We start from the raw sequence: 17,574 nt of genomic DNA, 5'->3' as shown, positions 1-17,574 counted from the left end.
GCTTTTGCGGGAATCAACCCCATGCTACCTTGTATTAGTAGCAGACCCCAGTGAGCTGGATGCTAACAGAACAGAGGGTGCCAAGATACTATTCCCAACTATTTTCTACTATATCCCGCAACACTTGAGAGAGACGAATGCATTTAGTGCTGTAACACTGGAAATCTAGATTACCAGTGTTAATATAGGAACCTGCAAACAACCAGCACACAAAACTTACCTGCCTGATGCATTTCTTACTTTTAATTTCTTGCAGAAGCCTACACTTCCCACAATGCAGACTTGCTATACGACTGTAGCTTGAAGAAGTTGGACTGCAAGATTGGAAATGCTTGCAGAAGATGCTTGTGAGCTAACACAACTGACTTAGAATTATGATTGAAATCACTAGTCACCCGTAGCCTCTAGCTATTCTTAAATTATTATTATTATTATTATTTTTTTTTTTTTTTTAAAAAAGAGCTATGAAGCTCTAATACATAACAGCCTGGGCAGCAAAAGCCAGGAACAGCACACCCAAATATATCCTTTGCTTCTTCATGCAGCACAACACTGCCCTTTAGTGTTCCTGCTTCTAAAAACAACAGCTTTTCCTGTGGCATCCCTTTCAACAATTAGCTGAAGGAGCGGTCTTGTCCAAGTGACCAGCAGAAGTTTTCTCATGAACACACGGCATCCAACGTGCTTCCAGAGCTAATGCTTCAAACATTTTAACCACTCAAGATGACAACTGCAACAAAACCCAAACTGAAGGGCTGAGACAGTCATTTATCTGCAACAATATTAGAAAGTCACAAGCAATACTGCTCCACAAAGTAAGAAGTAATGCTTATTCCAGTCTTAAATAAGAACAACCTACATTAAGACATTTTTATTGATGTCCACTACTGATTCTGCATATTTCTTCTGAACAGAAGATTACAGAACAACTTTAATAGTGGTAGATGTTGTGCGACCAACTCCAATTCACGGATATTAAAGACCATCTTGTTGATGCATAATGACCTACAGCTCTACAGAGGACAATTTCTATAGTCCATAAGACTTTTGCTCTAGGTCACAAAAGCATTTACCCTCAACTTCGAGACCGTCTGAACGGCAAGAGGGTGTACATTTACATTAAGGTCAGCTCATTGCTTATTTTGTGCGTTCAGGACATTATTCTTTCTCAGATTACTAAAACTGCACTTACAGAGGTAAACTCTTAATGTACCTTGGATGCTTTCATTACATCGTCATGCAGTGCAGCATGACATTATATTTAGAACAAATGACTTTTTATCCTATGGGGGGAGTGTATACAACTGCTGCATTCCAGTATTTTAGCTGAAAGCAGCTCTTTATAATGAAAGATTAGAAACATTGAACCAATAAATAACGTGGCAGACAAGGAAATGTATTTTACTTTCTACTTTAAAAATTCCAGTTTTCAGATTTATGACTTGTACACCTCTTTTCATTACTTAAATTCACAGCTGGCAATTCACATTACCTTGCCTTGGTTTGTAGCAAAGATCATGTTGATTCATTTGAAAACAACTCTCAGGTTAAAAGGTCATTTACTAAGTAAGGCACTTAACATTAAAAACAGAAGCCAATTCCAGGTTAAGTTCCTTCCCTCTATCCTGAAAAGCAGTTAATTAAAACATGAAATAACACTGAAGCAGTTCTGTTATTACTGCTTTCAGGACACCACAATTTGTGGAACGCATGTTATCTTGTTTCTTCTGTCAAAGACTTATGCTACAAGAACACAGATTACTTACTTTAAACATGCGTGGGGCCACGTGAGACTGTCTCCCAGACCAAATCTGTTTTATGAGCTCTGCATAGGCTTCTGCAATTTCTCCTCTCATTCCCAGGGGATTGTTCTGATTTATTTCAGCTTCGTATTTATCTTCCAGGAAATAGTCAGTCAGAGGAGGGGTATTGCTCAGACACTGAAGAAATATTAAGGAAATGAATTTACTGCACAGGACAATAAATCTGCGTGACAGCAAAATAACAAACCCAGCTTTCACATCCGAACATGTACTAAGTTATTAACAGATCAGTGAAACAGACTTACAGAGTACATACTTAGGAAAAAAAATCCAAAATCTATGGGAAGGGTGGGAAACTGTAATCACTGCAACTCAGAACATTGCTGAAATAAGGAAGTCACCACATGACAGACCACGGCATTCAAAAGACTCATTTCTGAAACGCAGTTTCTCTTTGCAGATGCCTCACTGACTTCTCTTGTTTGCCCACAAGTATAAGCCTTCTCTTTGGAAGACTTTCTCCCAGTTCGTCTAGCATAAGGCATATAAGGCTCAAGGCTCCCCGGCCTGTAGCTCCTTGGTTCATCTTCAGAAATTTTATTTAAAACTAACATATTTGTCACCTTCTGCTCCTTTGGTGTGGAGTAATTTTACGCATGTATTTACTACTACTGTAATTAATAGTTCAGCAAAGCAGATAGCTAGCAATCTTCTGGAAAAAGTGGCCAGCATACTCATCTCACTAATGCTGCACGCACGTTAAAACATTTCCCATGTCAGATCATCGTTGCCTAAGCACTTTTTTTTTTCCCCATTCTAGTAGTGGTCTCTTCATTGAGCCCTGTCAGAATGCTTTTCTTTCCACAGATTGTGATTCACAATTTCTGTAGGACTGTTCTTGTATTTAATTCTGAAGTGTTTCTTTCCTTTTTTTTACCTGCAATGCAGAGTTCATGAAGCAGGTATTCCCAAGGTTACTGAGTCCACAAAGTCCAGGTTGTGACAGGGAAGCAGAGTCCCCGCAGTTGTAAGAGTTGCAGACAAATCCAGAACCTCTGAAAGAAAGAAAACACAATGAGTTACCCGGTCTCAGTAATGCTGAAGACTCACACCAAATACGAGATAAAAATTGTTTAATGAAAGGCAGCAGCATGCATATTTCTGCTGCTTCAACGCTGGATAACATTGGATATCAGGATGATGAGGTATACATGCTAACTTTGGAAACATTAATCACTACAGTCTATTATTAATTTATGTTTCATAAAACCTTAATTTCCTGTCTGCGAGTACACAGCACGCTATCCTAATGCAGCAAATCTAGTATAAGAATCCACACGATGTATTGTAACAGCTAGCAAGAAAATTACAGTCTCTACCTGGAAAGGCTAACACACTGGCAGGTGGAGAGAAGAATATAATCCTTTCCCTCGTATCCTCAGTCCCCTCAAAATGGGGCTAAACCCTAGCAATTAGTAACTATAAAACACGTACTACTTTACCAAGCGAGCAGGGAACTGCAGAGCCTAGTTGCCTCAAAAGCAAGGTTTGGTGACAGGTACACAAGAGAAGCAGAACTCCTCACAGGGCACCATTACACTCCTTTTCTATGCAGGCAAGGATGCACAAGAGAGTTCACACAAGGGACGAAGAAACAAAAGAACATTCCTGCTCTTACCCCCTGCCCAGGTGGGAGCTGTTCAGTCCATAGGAGTTACTGCTATCACCATTAGTAATGACAGAAGTGGCAGACACTGAGGAATAAGAACTTGCTGATGATTTTGAAGAGGTAGTAAAGTTTCTGCTAGTTGCAGTGCTTGATCTGGGAGAAAGGAAAAAGAAGGAGAAACAGTGCTACTACTTTTGTCTCCCCCCACACCACCTCCCACCAAACTCCGAGGACTTGCCACTTGACAGTCAGTCCCTCCACACAGATTTTACTGCTTTGATCTGTGTGATCACATTTCCAAACACTTGTCTGGAACAGAAACGTCAGAAAAAAGTATCAGAAGCAGGAGTAGCGATTCTTGCTTAAACCAAAATCTGGGTCCCAGACTGAAACAAGAGTGTAATTCAGATGGCACAAGCGACAGGACAGCAAGATTTACATTTACTCATAAACCACCATGGAACAAACAAAAATCCCAGTGTTAAGGCTACAAAACACTCGCCCCATGTTAAACACCACAAAATAAGTCCTCCTCTACTTAAAACCCAGACCACCCACCCAAACAAAACAGTGATTAGCAAGAACTAGGGTGCTAGGGGGAGCATAAAGCACTTTGTTACTCCTCGAGGGCCTCCAGATGCTGGATTCAGGCACTCTCTTAAGCAGAGGTCAATGTATGAAACCAGAGGGAGGCAGTGGGAAGATGACTGCTATAAGGAACGTAGAGGTTTGTAGATGTGGCCACTGTAAAAACCACCCAGGAATCTTCTGGTAGTTGCAGAGTTAGCAAATACAACAAAATACCTAAACTGAACATAGGAAATGACAGAGGGAATCTGGGCTGTGGCAATTTAGGCTGACAGAGAGGAGTTCTGGATTCCCTGAGCTGCTGAATATAAAAACGGAGGCATTGGTCAGCCTCATTTACCTGGTGGAAAACTGTTGGACTTTGAAAGTGGGGGTAGAGGGAGGCTAAACAATGCAAAACGATAAAATCCCTGAGAGAAAACACAAAAAAAAATAGATGGAAAAGTTCATAACTTTCAATCTATCCAGCTGAGTCACAGACTAATGCACACAACTCCTCTCCCTGTCCAGAAAAGGACGGGAACACCATGTTAATAGACACCTACAAGGTTCTAAAAATCAACAATGTTCTGCCACAGACAGTTTTGGCTCCACAAAAAGCAAAACTACAAGGATCAGAATAGTTTCTGTAAGCCTAAGTAATTTCTCTGTAGCAAAGGCTAACTGGGAAACCTTTATCCTCCCCATTTTTACCTAACCAAACACCCAGAACTGACTGCAGAGAGGCCCAGAACACAACACCCCACACAGCAGCGCTAATTTAGGCACCCAAAACACAACCAGAAATGATGCCCCCGAGGTCTGGCTCGTTCTTCTTAAGGTACCCTGAGACTTGAAGGATAGAAACTAAACTCCCATCTTCATACTCAAATGCTACTAAGAAAACAGGACTGGAAAACCTTGGCAGAGCAAAAACTGAAAGACAACAAGCTGCAAGGGCCAAGAGGAGACAGAACAGCTGGAGGCCTTACAAGTTTGGAAATAAAACATCAGCAAAAGAAATACAGAAGGGCAGAAGTTAAAACAGGAGCTTCTGGCTGAAAAATGCTTGACGTGAGCCAGCAGTGTGCTCTTGCAGCCCAAAAGGCTGCACCAGCAGCACGGCCAGCAGGGTGAGGGAGGAGATTGTCCCCCTCTGCTCTTGGGAAACCCCACCTGGAGCCCCACGTTCAGCTCTGGGGCTCCCAGCATAAGGAGGACAGTTAGAGCAAGTCCAGAGGAGGGTCATGAGGATGACTGGAGGGCTGGAGCACGTCTCCTATGAGGAGTGCTATGAGAAGTGCTTGGCCTCCCCAAGGCTAACCAAAAGCCAGAACACGTTAACGAGGGCAGTAACCAAACGTCTCCTAACACCAAGGGGCATGAGACAGGCTGGATGGGGCTAGGGGAGGGGTTGTGCCTGTGGCAGAGGGTTGGAATTAGATGGTCTTTGAGGTCCCTTCCAACCCAAACCATTCCGTAATTCTGTGATCTCACATCATGGTTTTAAAGTGCTTTTATTCAACCCAAGAGATTACAGATAAGCCGTTCAGATCATCAATAATCTCTGAAGTCACAACAAACTTGTATTTCATTCTGCAGCATCGAGTATCTGGCTTCAGCTTCTTCTAGACATTGGTTTGTGCTCATCTCCATCTGCTGCCTGTAGAGTTCCTCATTTAATTTCCATTTCTCGTACACCGCAGAAGCTTTTAAGCATTCAAATAACCTTTTAATTTTCTCACTGGAATAATACTAACTTTAAGTAGTCCGGTACAAATATCATCTGCTACTTCAGCAGTTCACTCCACTACTTCCGAAACTTCATTAAGCTACTTTTCAGATTTCTCAACCTACAGGCACACAATCATTTCACATGCCCTTTACCAGTGTGCTGGTGTGTGACAAAAAGAAAATCTGATTCGCACTCAGAATTTCCCTACTGAACCACTGAGGTTGTTTTGTTTTGGCCTCAAGGCTGCTACAGGAGCTTACTTTCCGGAGGCTGACCCAGAACAGGAATCCCGTTGCCACAGAGTCCAGCAAGCACGCAGGGCTCCCGTTCTTGATCCCCAAACACACTTCACCTTTCACAGCAGTGATGCACGCTGCCCCTACTCTACCAGGGGAGACAGACATGTCAACACTTAGCACACAACCTTTCAAAAACGCATAGAAATGGTAACGGAAGAGAAACCTGGAGACCAGCAGAATAAATCTGTCAGCTTTATCTAGTACAGAAACTGTGAGGCCTTGTGGTTGATCAGCACAAAAACCGCTAAGATGAATTATTGAAATTAAAGCTATAGAAGACTTTCAAGTGGTTGGAAGACACAAGAAGAGTATTCTAACTGAGCTAAGGTTACCTTCAGAGCACACAGTAAAATGAGTCCTTCTATAAACTAGGAATACAAAGAAAAGAAAAAACATTAAAAATACTTTGACAAAATCAATGTCAAAGGAAGAAAAGATGGAACTTGTATTTAATTGGAAAAGGAGGGGCTATAACAAATTTCCATTTCCTCTTCAGCAGATCTCATATTCTTTGTCTGCTCACAGCACAGCATTTGCAGAGCAAGCACTTCCACAGCAAGAAATAAAGACCTGCCCACAACATCTTTAGCCCAGTTGCTGAAGGGTTTCCCTGAAGTCACCAGCACATAAGGGAATAGGATCAGTTTCAAATCTGGAAGTCCATTTAATAAGGCATTCTGTACCTACAAAATGCCTATCGGAGGTCTTCAACTGTACAAGAATTTTGGGCGTGTGTTATCACTGCCTGGTGCATCAGGTTGAACAGATGCCTAAATCATGACAGAGCAACTGAAGAAAAGCAACACGTGTTCTGCGAAGAGCAAACTACAAGACACCTCCTCGACGCTTTTATTCGAAAGCATCCTAGGAAGAAAGAAGTGCCCTGAGTGCACAGTGCTATCAACAAACTGAAGAACAGGAGGAGAATTCATTCCCTCTTCTGAAAAGCAATTTCAAACTACAGGAAGGAGAAGTCACCTTGCTCCTTCAGGAACAGCAAGTTAACAGCAGTGGCCACGTGCACTCCAAATACATCCCCCAAAGAATGCTATGGAGTTGAAAAGCCTTTTTTTTCCTGCTAAAGCCCAGTCCACTTGATGGCTGGGGATATCAAACACATGGAAAAGAGTCTCTGACAGGAGGCAAGTGGTGTGAAAAAAGCCTTGTGGCAGGAATTCCCCCACACCTCACAGCCCCCTTGTGCTCGGCAAGCAGTGGATGACGGACCCCCAGCTCCCCAAGGCCTCCTCAGGCACATGGGCAGCAGTGGAGACATTCACAGCTCCTCCACTGGCACCTGAGAGCTCGACAGCCCACGTGGCTTATGGCATCAGAGCTCTGAATGCCAAAGAGCTCTCTCATAAGCTTTTAACATTAGTGATGCAGGCCAAGGAAAAAAGCAGGGCAAAAGAGTGACCATGAAGGAGCGTCAGACACACAGCGCTGGGGACTGAGCCTGTTCCCCTGCAGAGCTCAGGGGCAGGTGGCAGAAGAGGCTGAGGGAGGAGATAAGGTGGCTGCAGCTTACTTTTAGTTTCCTCACTGCTCTAGGCTGTTAGTTTATTACTAATACATGCTGATAATCTGGTGCTCAATCTGTTTTGCCCGTGATGGTAATTGGTGAGCTATCCCCCCGACCTTATCTCAACCCAAGACGGATCTTGAGCCCTCCTCCATCATATTTTGTCCCCCAGTTCCTTAAAGTAGGTTTGAGACCACCATACCTAGCACAACCTGCCTCTCCAGTGGGCAGGATCAGACACAACTCCTTGGGGCTGCAAGCTCTGTACCACCCCTGTGGCTACTCTCCTTCCCTTCCTCTCACCAGCTCTGTTTGGTTCCATTGCTCAGGATCCCCCACAAGTCTTGTACATATAAGTAGCCTGTTACTTTGTGACAAACTGAAGTCTTAAGTATACAACATTGATTTAATGTAACATGTGTATGCACACACAAACCTCAAAGAGGAAGACAAACCACATCCCAGCCCTCTGCTCCAGGTTAGCCAGTCTTGCCAGCTGGGAAGAACAGTTAAAAATGCTGGCAATGTTTCATTGTAGCTTCATAAGCTACTCTTAAGAAAATAATGAAAAAAATAAAAGATTCTCAATAAAATATGAGAAGTAGCCAGAGAATATTCCAACATCAAATAAATTACAGATCAAAGTAATAACTATTTATACATTTATAACAAGATATGCCAAAAAAGGGAAGGAAAACAAACTTCAGAAATGATTATGACTGATGTCAAGGCAAAGCACGGAGCAATTATGAATGGATTCATAAGGAGTAACACAAATGACTCAGGAAAGGCATTAAATCTAGCTTATTTGCTAAGAATATATGAAATAACAAAAATACAGCTTCAATATTTCTTTTTAAATATCTGAGAAAATAGGCTCAAAGTTGTGTGCAGGAACTTCTGTGAAGGACAGCAGGAAAAAAAGTAACATACACACATGACCCAGCCTAGCACCTGAGGGGAGTAAAGGCATGTAACAGGGGAAGCACCAAAATGCAGGAGAAAATCTCCCCAGGCCATCAACACCTGTTCAACACAAAGATCTAGCAAGATGACTGCCGTACGGCATTAGTAGTTTAAAGATATAAGACAACACGGAAGGCATTAAGGAAAATACTTTGCGTCCATCATCATCCTTTTTATATGTCTGCGCAAGAGCAGGAAGTTCTCAACTTCCTCCTCCTTCCATTTCAAACACAGAAAAAAGTTTAAAGCCCAGGCTTTGTCCCAAGTTGTCTTATACAGCACAGCCACCTTTGGGTAGGACTGCACAGTATTAGGGCTTGTCATAACAGACGTTAAGACATACTGTTCTCTTCAGAGACTGCCCGTGCACTGGTCACACAGAAATCTTTGATTAGCACTGCGTGCTCCGAGCAGCACACCCCGGTGTCAGTCCCACAGAGAAGGGGCAGGCCAGCTGCTTCTTTCCCTCTGTCGTTCCAAGAGGGTTTCTGAGCAAATGGCAAATATACATTTAACCCAAAAGACTAAATAAAAGCACAAAAGCCAGAGAGCAGAACCTACTAAACCAACTCACCCAAGTGTATAAGGAAGACATCACGTGGAACGTACACGCATGGTTAAACAGAGATGAGGGGAAAGTAAATAGTTAGCCCAAAGGAACAGATAATCCTCTATGTAGGAATTAGGTAATTCTTTCAGCTACCATTATCAGCATCAAGTCAAACAACGTCACAAGTTCTGTGTTGTAATAAGCACTTCTTTATTCCTGCATCATTAGAAAATATTAATCTACATCCCACTAACCATTTTTATTTAAATACCATTAGACCTAAGTTGAAAGTCTTTATGGCTAGCTACTAAAATAAACCCTGAGGCCTGGAAGCACTCCTAGGCTGAAGCTTTGCTTCACATGGAAACAAAAACTTATGATCTGGTCTGTGTACAGCCGCCTCTCAAATACCTACTGTCAACCTGTACTCGGTTACGTATGTGACATGCTTTTATTTACATGCTTTTCACGTTGTATTCTTATAGGAAGGTCACAGTGATCCTGTGGACATTCTCCTAATCCATTTCTCCAGCACTGCATTTCAAAGGAACTGAATCATTTCAGAACTGGCTTTGTGACAGTCCCGTCTTGACCCCAGCCTTCAAATTTAACTCCAGGAAGATCTGGATCTCAATGTGATCAATTGGCAGCAGGTTCTGTAAGCTAAATGCATCGTACAGAAAAGCATTTCCTTTAGCAGTATTGAGTCTGATGGCCTCATCTTCACTGGATTTTACCTTCCTTAGTGTAACACTAGATAACAGCAGTTCCTCGCCATTGTATGTATATAGCAAGTTGTATGCAATATTTCATCATACATCTTACTCATCTCTTCTCTAGAGATTAGATAGAAGATTTGTGTCAATACTTACAGTTTTCTAATTGTTGGGTGTTTTGTTTTCTGTTTTTTGGTTTTTTTTGGCTGAGGGGAAGCTGCATGTTTGTCGCACTGTTTCTATGCCCTCTTTAAGGGGGAACAACCAGAACTCAGAGCATTCAAACTACTGGCAGCTTTGGAAATACATGCCAAGATCCTTTTTATTCTTCTATAGCAGCAAAATATAGATTTTCACTATGCAGTCTGCAGAGTTAGCTTTTTAAGTAGACTAGCTCAACATAAATAGCACTTATGTCTCCTAAACACTGCAGAAACCTAAGCTATTTAATCCTTACACAACTTATTTGAAACGGGCTTTTGGACAGAAGACTGCTGCTAAAACAAGAAACCAGCTGTAGAACAACTGAAGGATGCTTATATTCAAGTTTTTACATCCTCCAAAATATCCAAGACAAAGAAATCCACAATAAGCAGTGATAACTAGGCTTTCATGGAAGACACGGTGACTAAAACCAAGTAAACAAATCGGACAAAATAGTGGAAGTCATCAGAATATGCTTACTTTGCCAGTAAATGCTGTCTAGGCCAGGTGTCATCATCATTTTTCACTTCTATTAGAACAACCTGAAAGAGAGTTCAGGTAATAAAAACACAACTGAAAATCTGCTACACACTTTGCAAAATCATTAACAAATCACATTCTCAGCATTTGCTCAATGTATATGACAGGGAAAGAAAACAGCACATGATAATCTAAGAAGCTGTAAACTCAGAGATAAAGCATTGCTCGAGAAAACTTATACTGTAAATTGCAGAGCACTTTTAGTGTACACTGCCATCCTTTACCGTGAGCATTGGGGGGGGGGGAAGAAATGCCCCTTACCTGCCCATGATACAGGCCCGCATCTTGCACAGTGCTATCCGGCTTGCTGAGCTGCTCAAAAGTGTTACTCATATACCTGTTCCATAACCTAGTTTCCTTCTCAGCTGGGATGTTAAATAGTTTTCTCATTTCTTTCTCAATAGTGGCTGTTCAGGAAGAAAAGACACCAAAATTCCTAAAACATGAGTACTTTTGGAAAAAAAAAAAAGCCAGCCTTCTAGCAAGGAAGTACATCATCGATTAGTCAAGATCTTTTGAGTAGGAAAAGCACCATGGAAGTTACAATTGCTCATGTAACTTCTCCAGTATTTAGTCTGAAAGAAAGAAATGCAGTTATTTCAGTCGTGCATTTGCATATCAGGCCCTTCATTCGATAACATTCAGAACACATGGAGAAGCTTCTGTCCAAAGGCCAGCTTTTGTGAAGCAGTCATGATTTGAAAACACAGGCTCAAGAAACATTACAAGAAAACTTTACAGAAACATAATAGCTGACACTCAGCATTTTTGCAGGTGAAAATACAGGGATGATACACAGAAGCCACGCTTCAGGAAGAACAGAAGCATAGGATAAGCCATTAAGAAAACATCTAAATATTCACATACAAAGAATCATGTAAGAACCAAAGACAGAACTGCTTTACACAAGTGACGTGGATGTTCCTCAAGAACACAGGTTAGTAAGCAATGCATTCCTCAAAGCTTTTAATAACAAATCTCTGCACTGCACACAGTCTCTGTGGCTAGAAGAAACTTCAGGGTGTTCCTAGTCCAACCACTCAAAGCTGAGTTAACACCGCATTCAGACCAGGCTGCTTGGGACTTATCCAACCAGGTCTTCCAAGCTGGTAGGGAAGGAGATTCCCCCTCCCTCTGGGCCCCGTTCTGACTGTCCAGCTGTCCTGACAGGGAAAACTTTTTCATTATATTCAACTGCAGTCTGTCACGTTTCAAATGATGACTGTCTGCCGTTTTCTTGCATTGTGCCTCAGTAAAGAGCCTGACTCCATAACCCCAGTAACCTCCTCATAGGTACTGTGAGGCTGCTAAGAGGTCTCCCCAAAGCCTTCTCCAGGCTAAACACAGCTCCTTCAGCCTCTTCTCGCATATCGCATGCTCCAACCACAACCATCTTTTTGGTACCCACTAGACTTGTTCTAATTTCTCAACACCTTTCTTGCTCTGAAGGGTACAAAACATCTCTTGATGGAGTCTCAGAACACAGCTTAATGCATCAGAGAGCTACTTACCAACGGTATCCGCTTTGCTGAAGTGGCAGCTGATTACGTTGTCCGGATCACTGCTCTCACACAGCTTCAGTTCAAGAAGATAAACTTCAACTTTACAGTGCTTCACAAACAGACCGTATTCTACTACCTCCAGACAGAAGGAAGATGCGACAAAGCACAAACAAGAAAGTTAGAATCGTAAAGAAGTGTAGTTTACACAGCATTAAGTGTTTTTAAAAAGTTGTTAAAAGTGCTTCTTACCCTGAGACCTGTTTTCAGCTAACTGATGCACTAAGCCATTAAGGTTACAAATTTGATGCATTTATTTCATTTCCTGTCTCTACACTATGGACAATTCCACCAGTACTATTTAACTTTACGTGCTTAAATACAAGTAATTTGCATTTAAGCCTGCTACTTTATTAATTTAAATACTATACTCACTTCCTCATAGTCTCTTTTTGATAAAGAAAACTACATACAGCACAATCCTGAAGTCTCTTCCAACACTCCATGCAAGAGTAATATTTCATTTATAAAATGAATAAAAGCCAAGTTTTAGTCTATTTAAGACTGTACAGGAAAAACACGTGGTTTCCCAAGCATTAAACTACTAATTCCATATCGATTTGGAAAGAGACACTGAAAAGTTTACCCTATTAAAAAATAGTGGTTTTTTTTTAATTATTTGCACAGAGCTTTGCAGTTGTAAAGCCTATGAAACTGAGATCACATTTCATTTAACCAAAAGGTGTAAAAAGTAAGGTTTTTCCCGTGACATCAAACTAACTACGATCTACATCCATGATCTCTATCTTTCTCATTTTATAGGTGAAAACAGAAATGAAAAACACTTGGTCGAGTTTTGGAAAGAAAGGAAGAATCAAGTCTAAGACTTATTGTAAGAATTTGGCAAAACTACGCTTCCCTTTTTGGAGCTTTTATCGGGTAACATAATATGAAATATTAAAGGTTGTTTTTTTACAGAAGGATCTTCAGTATTTTACTGTTACAACAGGAACAGAAAGTAACAGTCAGGAAAGTTTTTTTTTTTTTTTTTAAATATGCAAAGGAACCCATTCACAAGCTCTCGATTTCTTTTTAGAAGAAATTTTAGTATATGGGACTTCTTGGTTTCTGGGATTCTTGACTTAGAAACAAGTGAAAACTGCATTTAGAAATGGAGGAACTCTTTCCAAGGAAAAGTTTCTGATCAGATTACTGCATCTATTCATAGAATTTGGGTTGGAAAGAACAAAGACCATACAGTTCCAACCCCCTGCCCCCAGCCCCATCCAGCCTGGCCTTGGGCACTGCCAGGGATGGGGCAGCCACAGCTCCTCTGGGCAGCCTGGGCCAGGGCCTCACCATCCTCTGAGTGAAGGATTTCTTCCTTATATCTCATCTAAACCTACCCTCTTTTAGTTGAAAGCCATTATTCCTCCTGGTCCTGTCACTACACTCCGTGTAGGCCCCCTTTAGATACTGGAAGGACAGATGAAAGTCTCTAATCACCTGCAGATGTCTTTTAAAAAAAGTCTCTCCTCAGCTAGCTTGCTCTCTGTGCAGTTTGCCAAAGTAGAATTTGAGTCATCCCATTAGACATTGCTGTTCTCAGAGTGCTGTCCAAGTGCTGAGGAAGCACACTGGTACTGACATCCAAACTCACTGCTCTACAGTTTGTACATTAACACACTCTGCATTGGATCATTTATAGGGACTATCCCAAAAACACGGTTTGGAATTCTGAAACAAAACGAACCCCAAACAAATCTGATCTCCCCGTACTTGTCATCAGACACACAGCAATGGAAGAAATCCCAACTTGCAAAGTTAGGAAGATGTTTGAAAAATAATTACTTTCAAAATCTTACAGATACCCTGACGCATAAATCATAGTTGACCTACTTTTAGGAAAAGGATTAGAGCACTCAAGGATCACAAGTGCTTTACTTCCAATGCCATCTAGAAAACTCTCACCAGACACCAGCCAGGTTACGCTCAGGTGCAGTACTGTGGCTTGCATGCCCCACTGATGTTTCCTTTTTTTTTTTTATATCCTTCAAAATTACTATTCCCATATATATTAAGGTGGTTTCTTTTAGACTGCAGGATCTACTTCAACCAGTAAATTAATGACATAGACTGAAACTCTCACAACAATTCAAGACTTTAAAAATAGAGGTATTTTTAACTGGACCATGGTAACTCAGCATCACTTGTCTGTAAAACAACATCTCTAAGCTCTAGCACTCAATAATTACAGTGCTGAAAACTTGCATCTGATAGCCCATGAAAAGGAGATTCATACACTTAAACCTGTCACCCAATTGTTTCCCCAATAGATTCCAAACTTGCTGCCCAAATTTTTCAGAGAAAACAAACATCTAACGATACACCAGGTTTTGTAAAAGTGATCAGTCTGTCAAAGAAAGAAAATCTTCCTTAATCATAAAGGCAGCAATCATTTATAGTAGTATTTTTTTTCTCTGTATATATTTTTTTAATCCAGAATTAAGCATTTCTATTAAAAAATACATCTTTATATGGTATAATTCATTTCCACCTGCCTCCACCTGCTTCTAGGGAGTTCACACTGTTCTACCACAGTAGAGTGAACGTGGGGCTACCTGGTAAACCTCGGAAAGGAGAAGCTGAGATCATTTACACTTTGTGAAGAAGTCAGAATTTCCTACTACATAGAATATGTGACCCACACGGAATGACAACATTCCAGCATCACTGATCAGCATTGAGTGTGCCTGCAAGAGAGGAATCTTATTTCCTTTTTCCATTCTGGTGCCACCCTTTCCTACACCTTGCTTACCTTCAAGCAGACCTTACCGTAGCACAACGCCACTTAAACACACGCAATACTCATTTTGCACATCAACACCACTTGCTTGGTGTAGCAATTAGTCTTTATGAACCCCACAAACTGGCACTGCCAGTTACTTAAAAGCCAGTATAAAAGCCTACGACGAAAATGAGAACAGAACTCCTTTCACCTGTAAACAACTGTCTGAAAGATTTCAAGAGAACAAGTAGTGGATCGGACTTTTCAGGACAGCTTAGGTACTTATGATTGCATTCGTGACTACTTGCAGAACAAGAGCATGTTAAAAGCTTAAAGAAAACCACAGATCTGTCTCTTTTCTTCCAATTTTAGAGTACGAAAGTTTCTGAAAACAAGAACCACCTTAAACTCCAGAGAAAGTCCCCAAGCCATCTGTATTAGAAGGAAGTTTATTCCAATGCCTCATTCTGTCCCAAAAACCTGACAAGTGTGACTAAAAACCTGCACTCTTCAGTAAACTCACGTTCTTCAATAAACTACTCCATACAACTACACCGCTCAAATCATTAATGTAAAAAGGTTCCTAGAAAAGGTTAACGGCTCTCACCCCACATAACCCATCAGCTGTGAGTATTCAGGTGTTTTAACAGCAATGCTGTAGAGTCATGTTTTTCAGACAAGACTTGATGTTATTCTCTCCAGAGTGGTTGAGCATCCTCTCTTATCTCATATCAAGTAAAACAACCACCACCTAAGCTGTGTAAAGATACAAAAAGCGTGACGAACAGAACACACTCCACCCATACTTACTTTCCTCACAATAGGCTGCTGTCCATCTATGCAGCCGTACCACGCTACCAACTTATTCCAGGCCTCAGTGGGAACCAGCACGTAGTCCAGTTCATCGATGAGGTGTTCCTTCAAGCTCTGCGTTTCCGCATCTGAAAAGGAAACGTGAAAAAGCCGGGTGTAAAAGCGAACTCTTCCCTGCCAAGGGAGTAAAAAGAAATTCTTCATTCCCAGCAGCTACCGCAGCCCCGAGAGCCCCCCGTGAGCGTGCCGAGGCCCCGGGCCGTTACGGAGCGCTCGGCCCCCGGTTGGGCCCCGCGGCGCCACTCACCGCTGAAGAGCCCCGAGTTATCCACGGGCCCGGGGAAGAGGCTGGGGTCTCCCACGCCGAACATGTCCCAGCTGTCGAAGCCCACGAACTTCTTCCACTGCTTAAACCAGCTGATGTCCACCAGGTACCTGCAACGCACGGCGCAGCCCCCTCAGCGGCGCGGCCCGGCCCGGCTCGCTCCCACAGGCCTCGCGGCCATACGGGGAGGGGGAACGTGAAGAAAAAGGATAACACCGGCAGCTCGGCCGCACTCACCAGGCCTCCCCGGGGCGCAGCGCCGTGGCCAGCAGCGCCCGGAGCTCTGCCCGCTGCACCGCCGTGTCCGGCCGCGCCCCGCCGCCCTCGGCCGCCGCCATCTTGGTGCGCTCGCCCCGCCGCTGCCGGTGGGCGGCCCGCGTGCGCATGCGCGTTGCGAAGGGCGGGGGTTGAGGGGGGGGGCCCAACGGTCAGCCCCGCCTCAGCGCGACCTCCGCGGGGGCGGGAAGGGGAGGGGGAGCCGCCATTTTGTCCCTCTGCTTAGTTGAGGGGGGGGGGGGGTGACAAGTTTAGTTCCGTATTTTATCAAAACATAGAAAACACGAGTCGGAAGGGACCCGTAAGGATCACGGAGTCCAAGTCCTGGCACCACAGAGATCCACCCAAAAATTCAGAGCACAGTCCAAACGCTTCTTAAATCCAACAGGCTCGGTGCAGTGACTGTGTCCCTGGGGAGCCTGTTCAGTGCACGCCAACCCTCGCCCTGAAGAACCTCTTCCTGATGCCCAACCCTATTTCATGAGGGACAGATCCCCTCAGTGCTGTTTCCACCTGTCATGCTTGTTTTCTCCTCCAGCTGTCTTGCTGGAGCCCTCTGCTCAGGGTGCTGGCTAGGGAAGGGGATTTCACATTGGAAGGGGAAGGAAAGAGCAACCAGATCTGAGTAATGGGCTGTGGAGCTCTCAGGAGCTGATAAAGTGTCTCTGGAAACAACTTCTTGGGAAGAGATTTGGTCATTTGTCATTATTACAGTGTGTCCCAGTGGGGAAGCTTCATTTACGTTGCATGGGCTTGAGCAGTGGGAAAAGTGGGGGGGGGGGGGGGGGGGGGGGCGTTCAGGTGGTGATTCAGAAATGCCAAAGAAATTAAATGCCAAAGAAATTAATTACCAAAGAAATCCTTTTTCCTCGCCGAGAAGGCAGCATGCTGATGTGAATATCTGCACAGAGGAATGTGCTCCTGGCACAGGGGCAGCTCTGCAGGTGGGCTCTGCCGCCCCACAGCCAGGTCTGGCCATGCTGCACCCATTGGGGGGAAGCTGTTGGTGTGGTGACTGCTGTGAAAGCCTATTCAGTTCATATTGAAAAAGATGACAATTTCCTCCTTCCAGCAAGAGGAGATTTCTGTTACTTCTGTTTTTCTCAAAGGGCAGTGCCCCTTTGGATTTTCAAGAACCCGGTACACCCTGTTAGGACAAGGCTGGGTGTGTTTTTAAAATGAGTCAGCTCTTCTGAGGTAATGCTTTTACATGGCTGACCTCACTGCTAATGAATTACCTACTCCTAATACAAAGCGTGGTAAAGAAAACAGTCTCATTCATAGCTTTCTGATTCAGAACTAGAAATGACATTATTGCAGTTTCACAGTAGATACGGGGGCA

The 17,574-nt window shown here is 43.0% G+C and overlaps 1 protein-coding gene across 3 annotated transcripts in view; it reads right to left on the bottom strand.

The window, feature by feature from the left end:
* The window catches only part of USP4 (ubiquitin specific peptidase 4), a 44,608-nt gene extending 28,254 nt beyond the window's left edge, over window positions 1–16,354 (bottom strand). For 2 of the 3 annotated variants that reach the window (XR_003500377.3, XM_027467992.3), the window contains exons 1-9: window positions 16,194–16,354; window positions 15,939–16,066; window positions 15,629–15,759; window positions 12,043–12,169; window positions 10,793–10,938; window positions 10,472–10,533; window positions 3,442–3,585; window positions 2,701–2,818; window positions 1,767–1,940 (exon numbers count right to left, since the gene is read on the bottom strand). Coding sequence is in view for 2 of the 3 variants with exons in the window: in XM_027467992.3 (XP_027323793.1) it covers window positions 1,767–1,940; window positions 2,701–2,818; window positions 3,442–3,585; window positions 10,472–10,533; window positions 10,793–10,938; window positions 12,043–12,169; window positions 15,629–15,759; window positions 15,939–16,066; window positions 16,194–16,342 (1,179 nt within the window). In the remaining variant the exon portion in view is untranslated. The remainder of the gene's footprint in view (window positions 1–1,766; window positions 1,941–2,700; window positions 2,819–3,441; window positions 3,586–10,471; window positions 10,534–10,792; window positions 10,939–12,042; window positions 12,170–15,628; window positions 15,760–15,938; window positions 16,067–16,193) is intronic. The other variant, XM_027467993.3, reaches the window with a different exon arrangement.
* Between the last annotated feature and the right edge of the window lie 1,220 nt (window positions 16,355–17,574).

This window comes from Anas platyrhynchos, chromosome 13, assembly GCF_047663525.1.
Source record: "Anas platyrhynchos isolate ZD024472 breed Pekin duck chromosome 13, IASCAAS_PekinDuck_T2T, whole genome shotgun sequence".
NCBI lineage: Eukaryota > Metazoa > Chordata > Aves > Anseriformes > Anatidae > Anas > Anas platyrhynchos.
The sequence above is the reverse complement of the archived record's forward strand: the minus strand, read 5'-3'. Positions and strand labels throughout refer to the sequence as shown.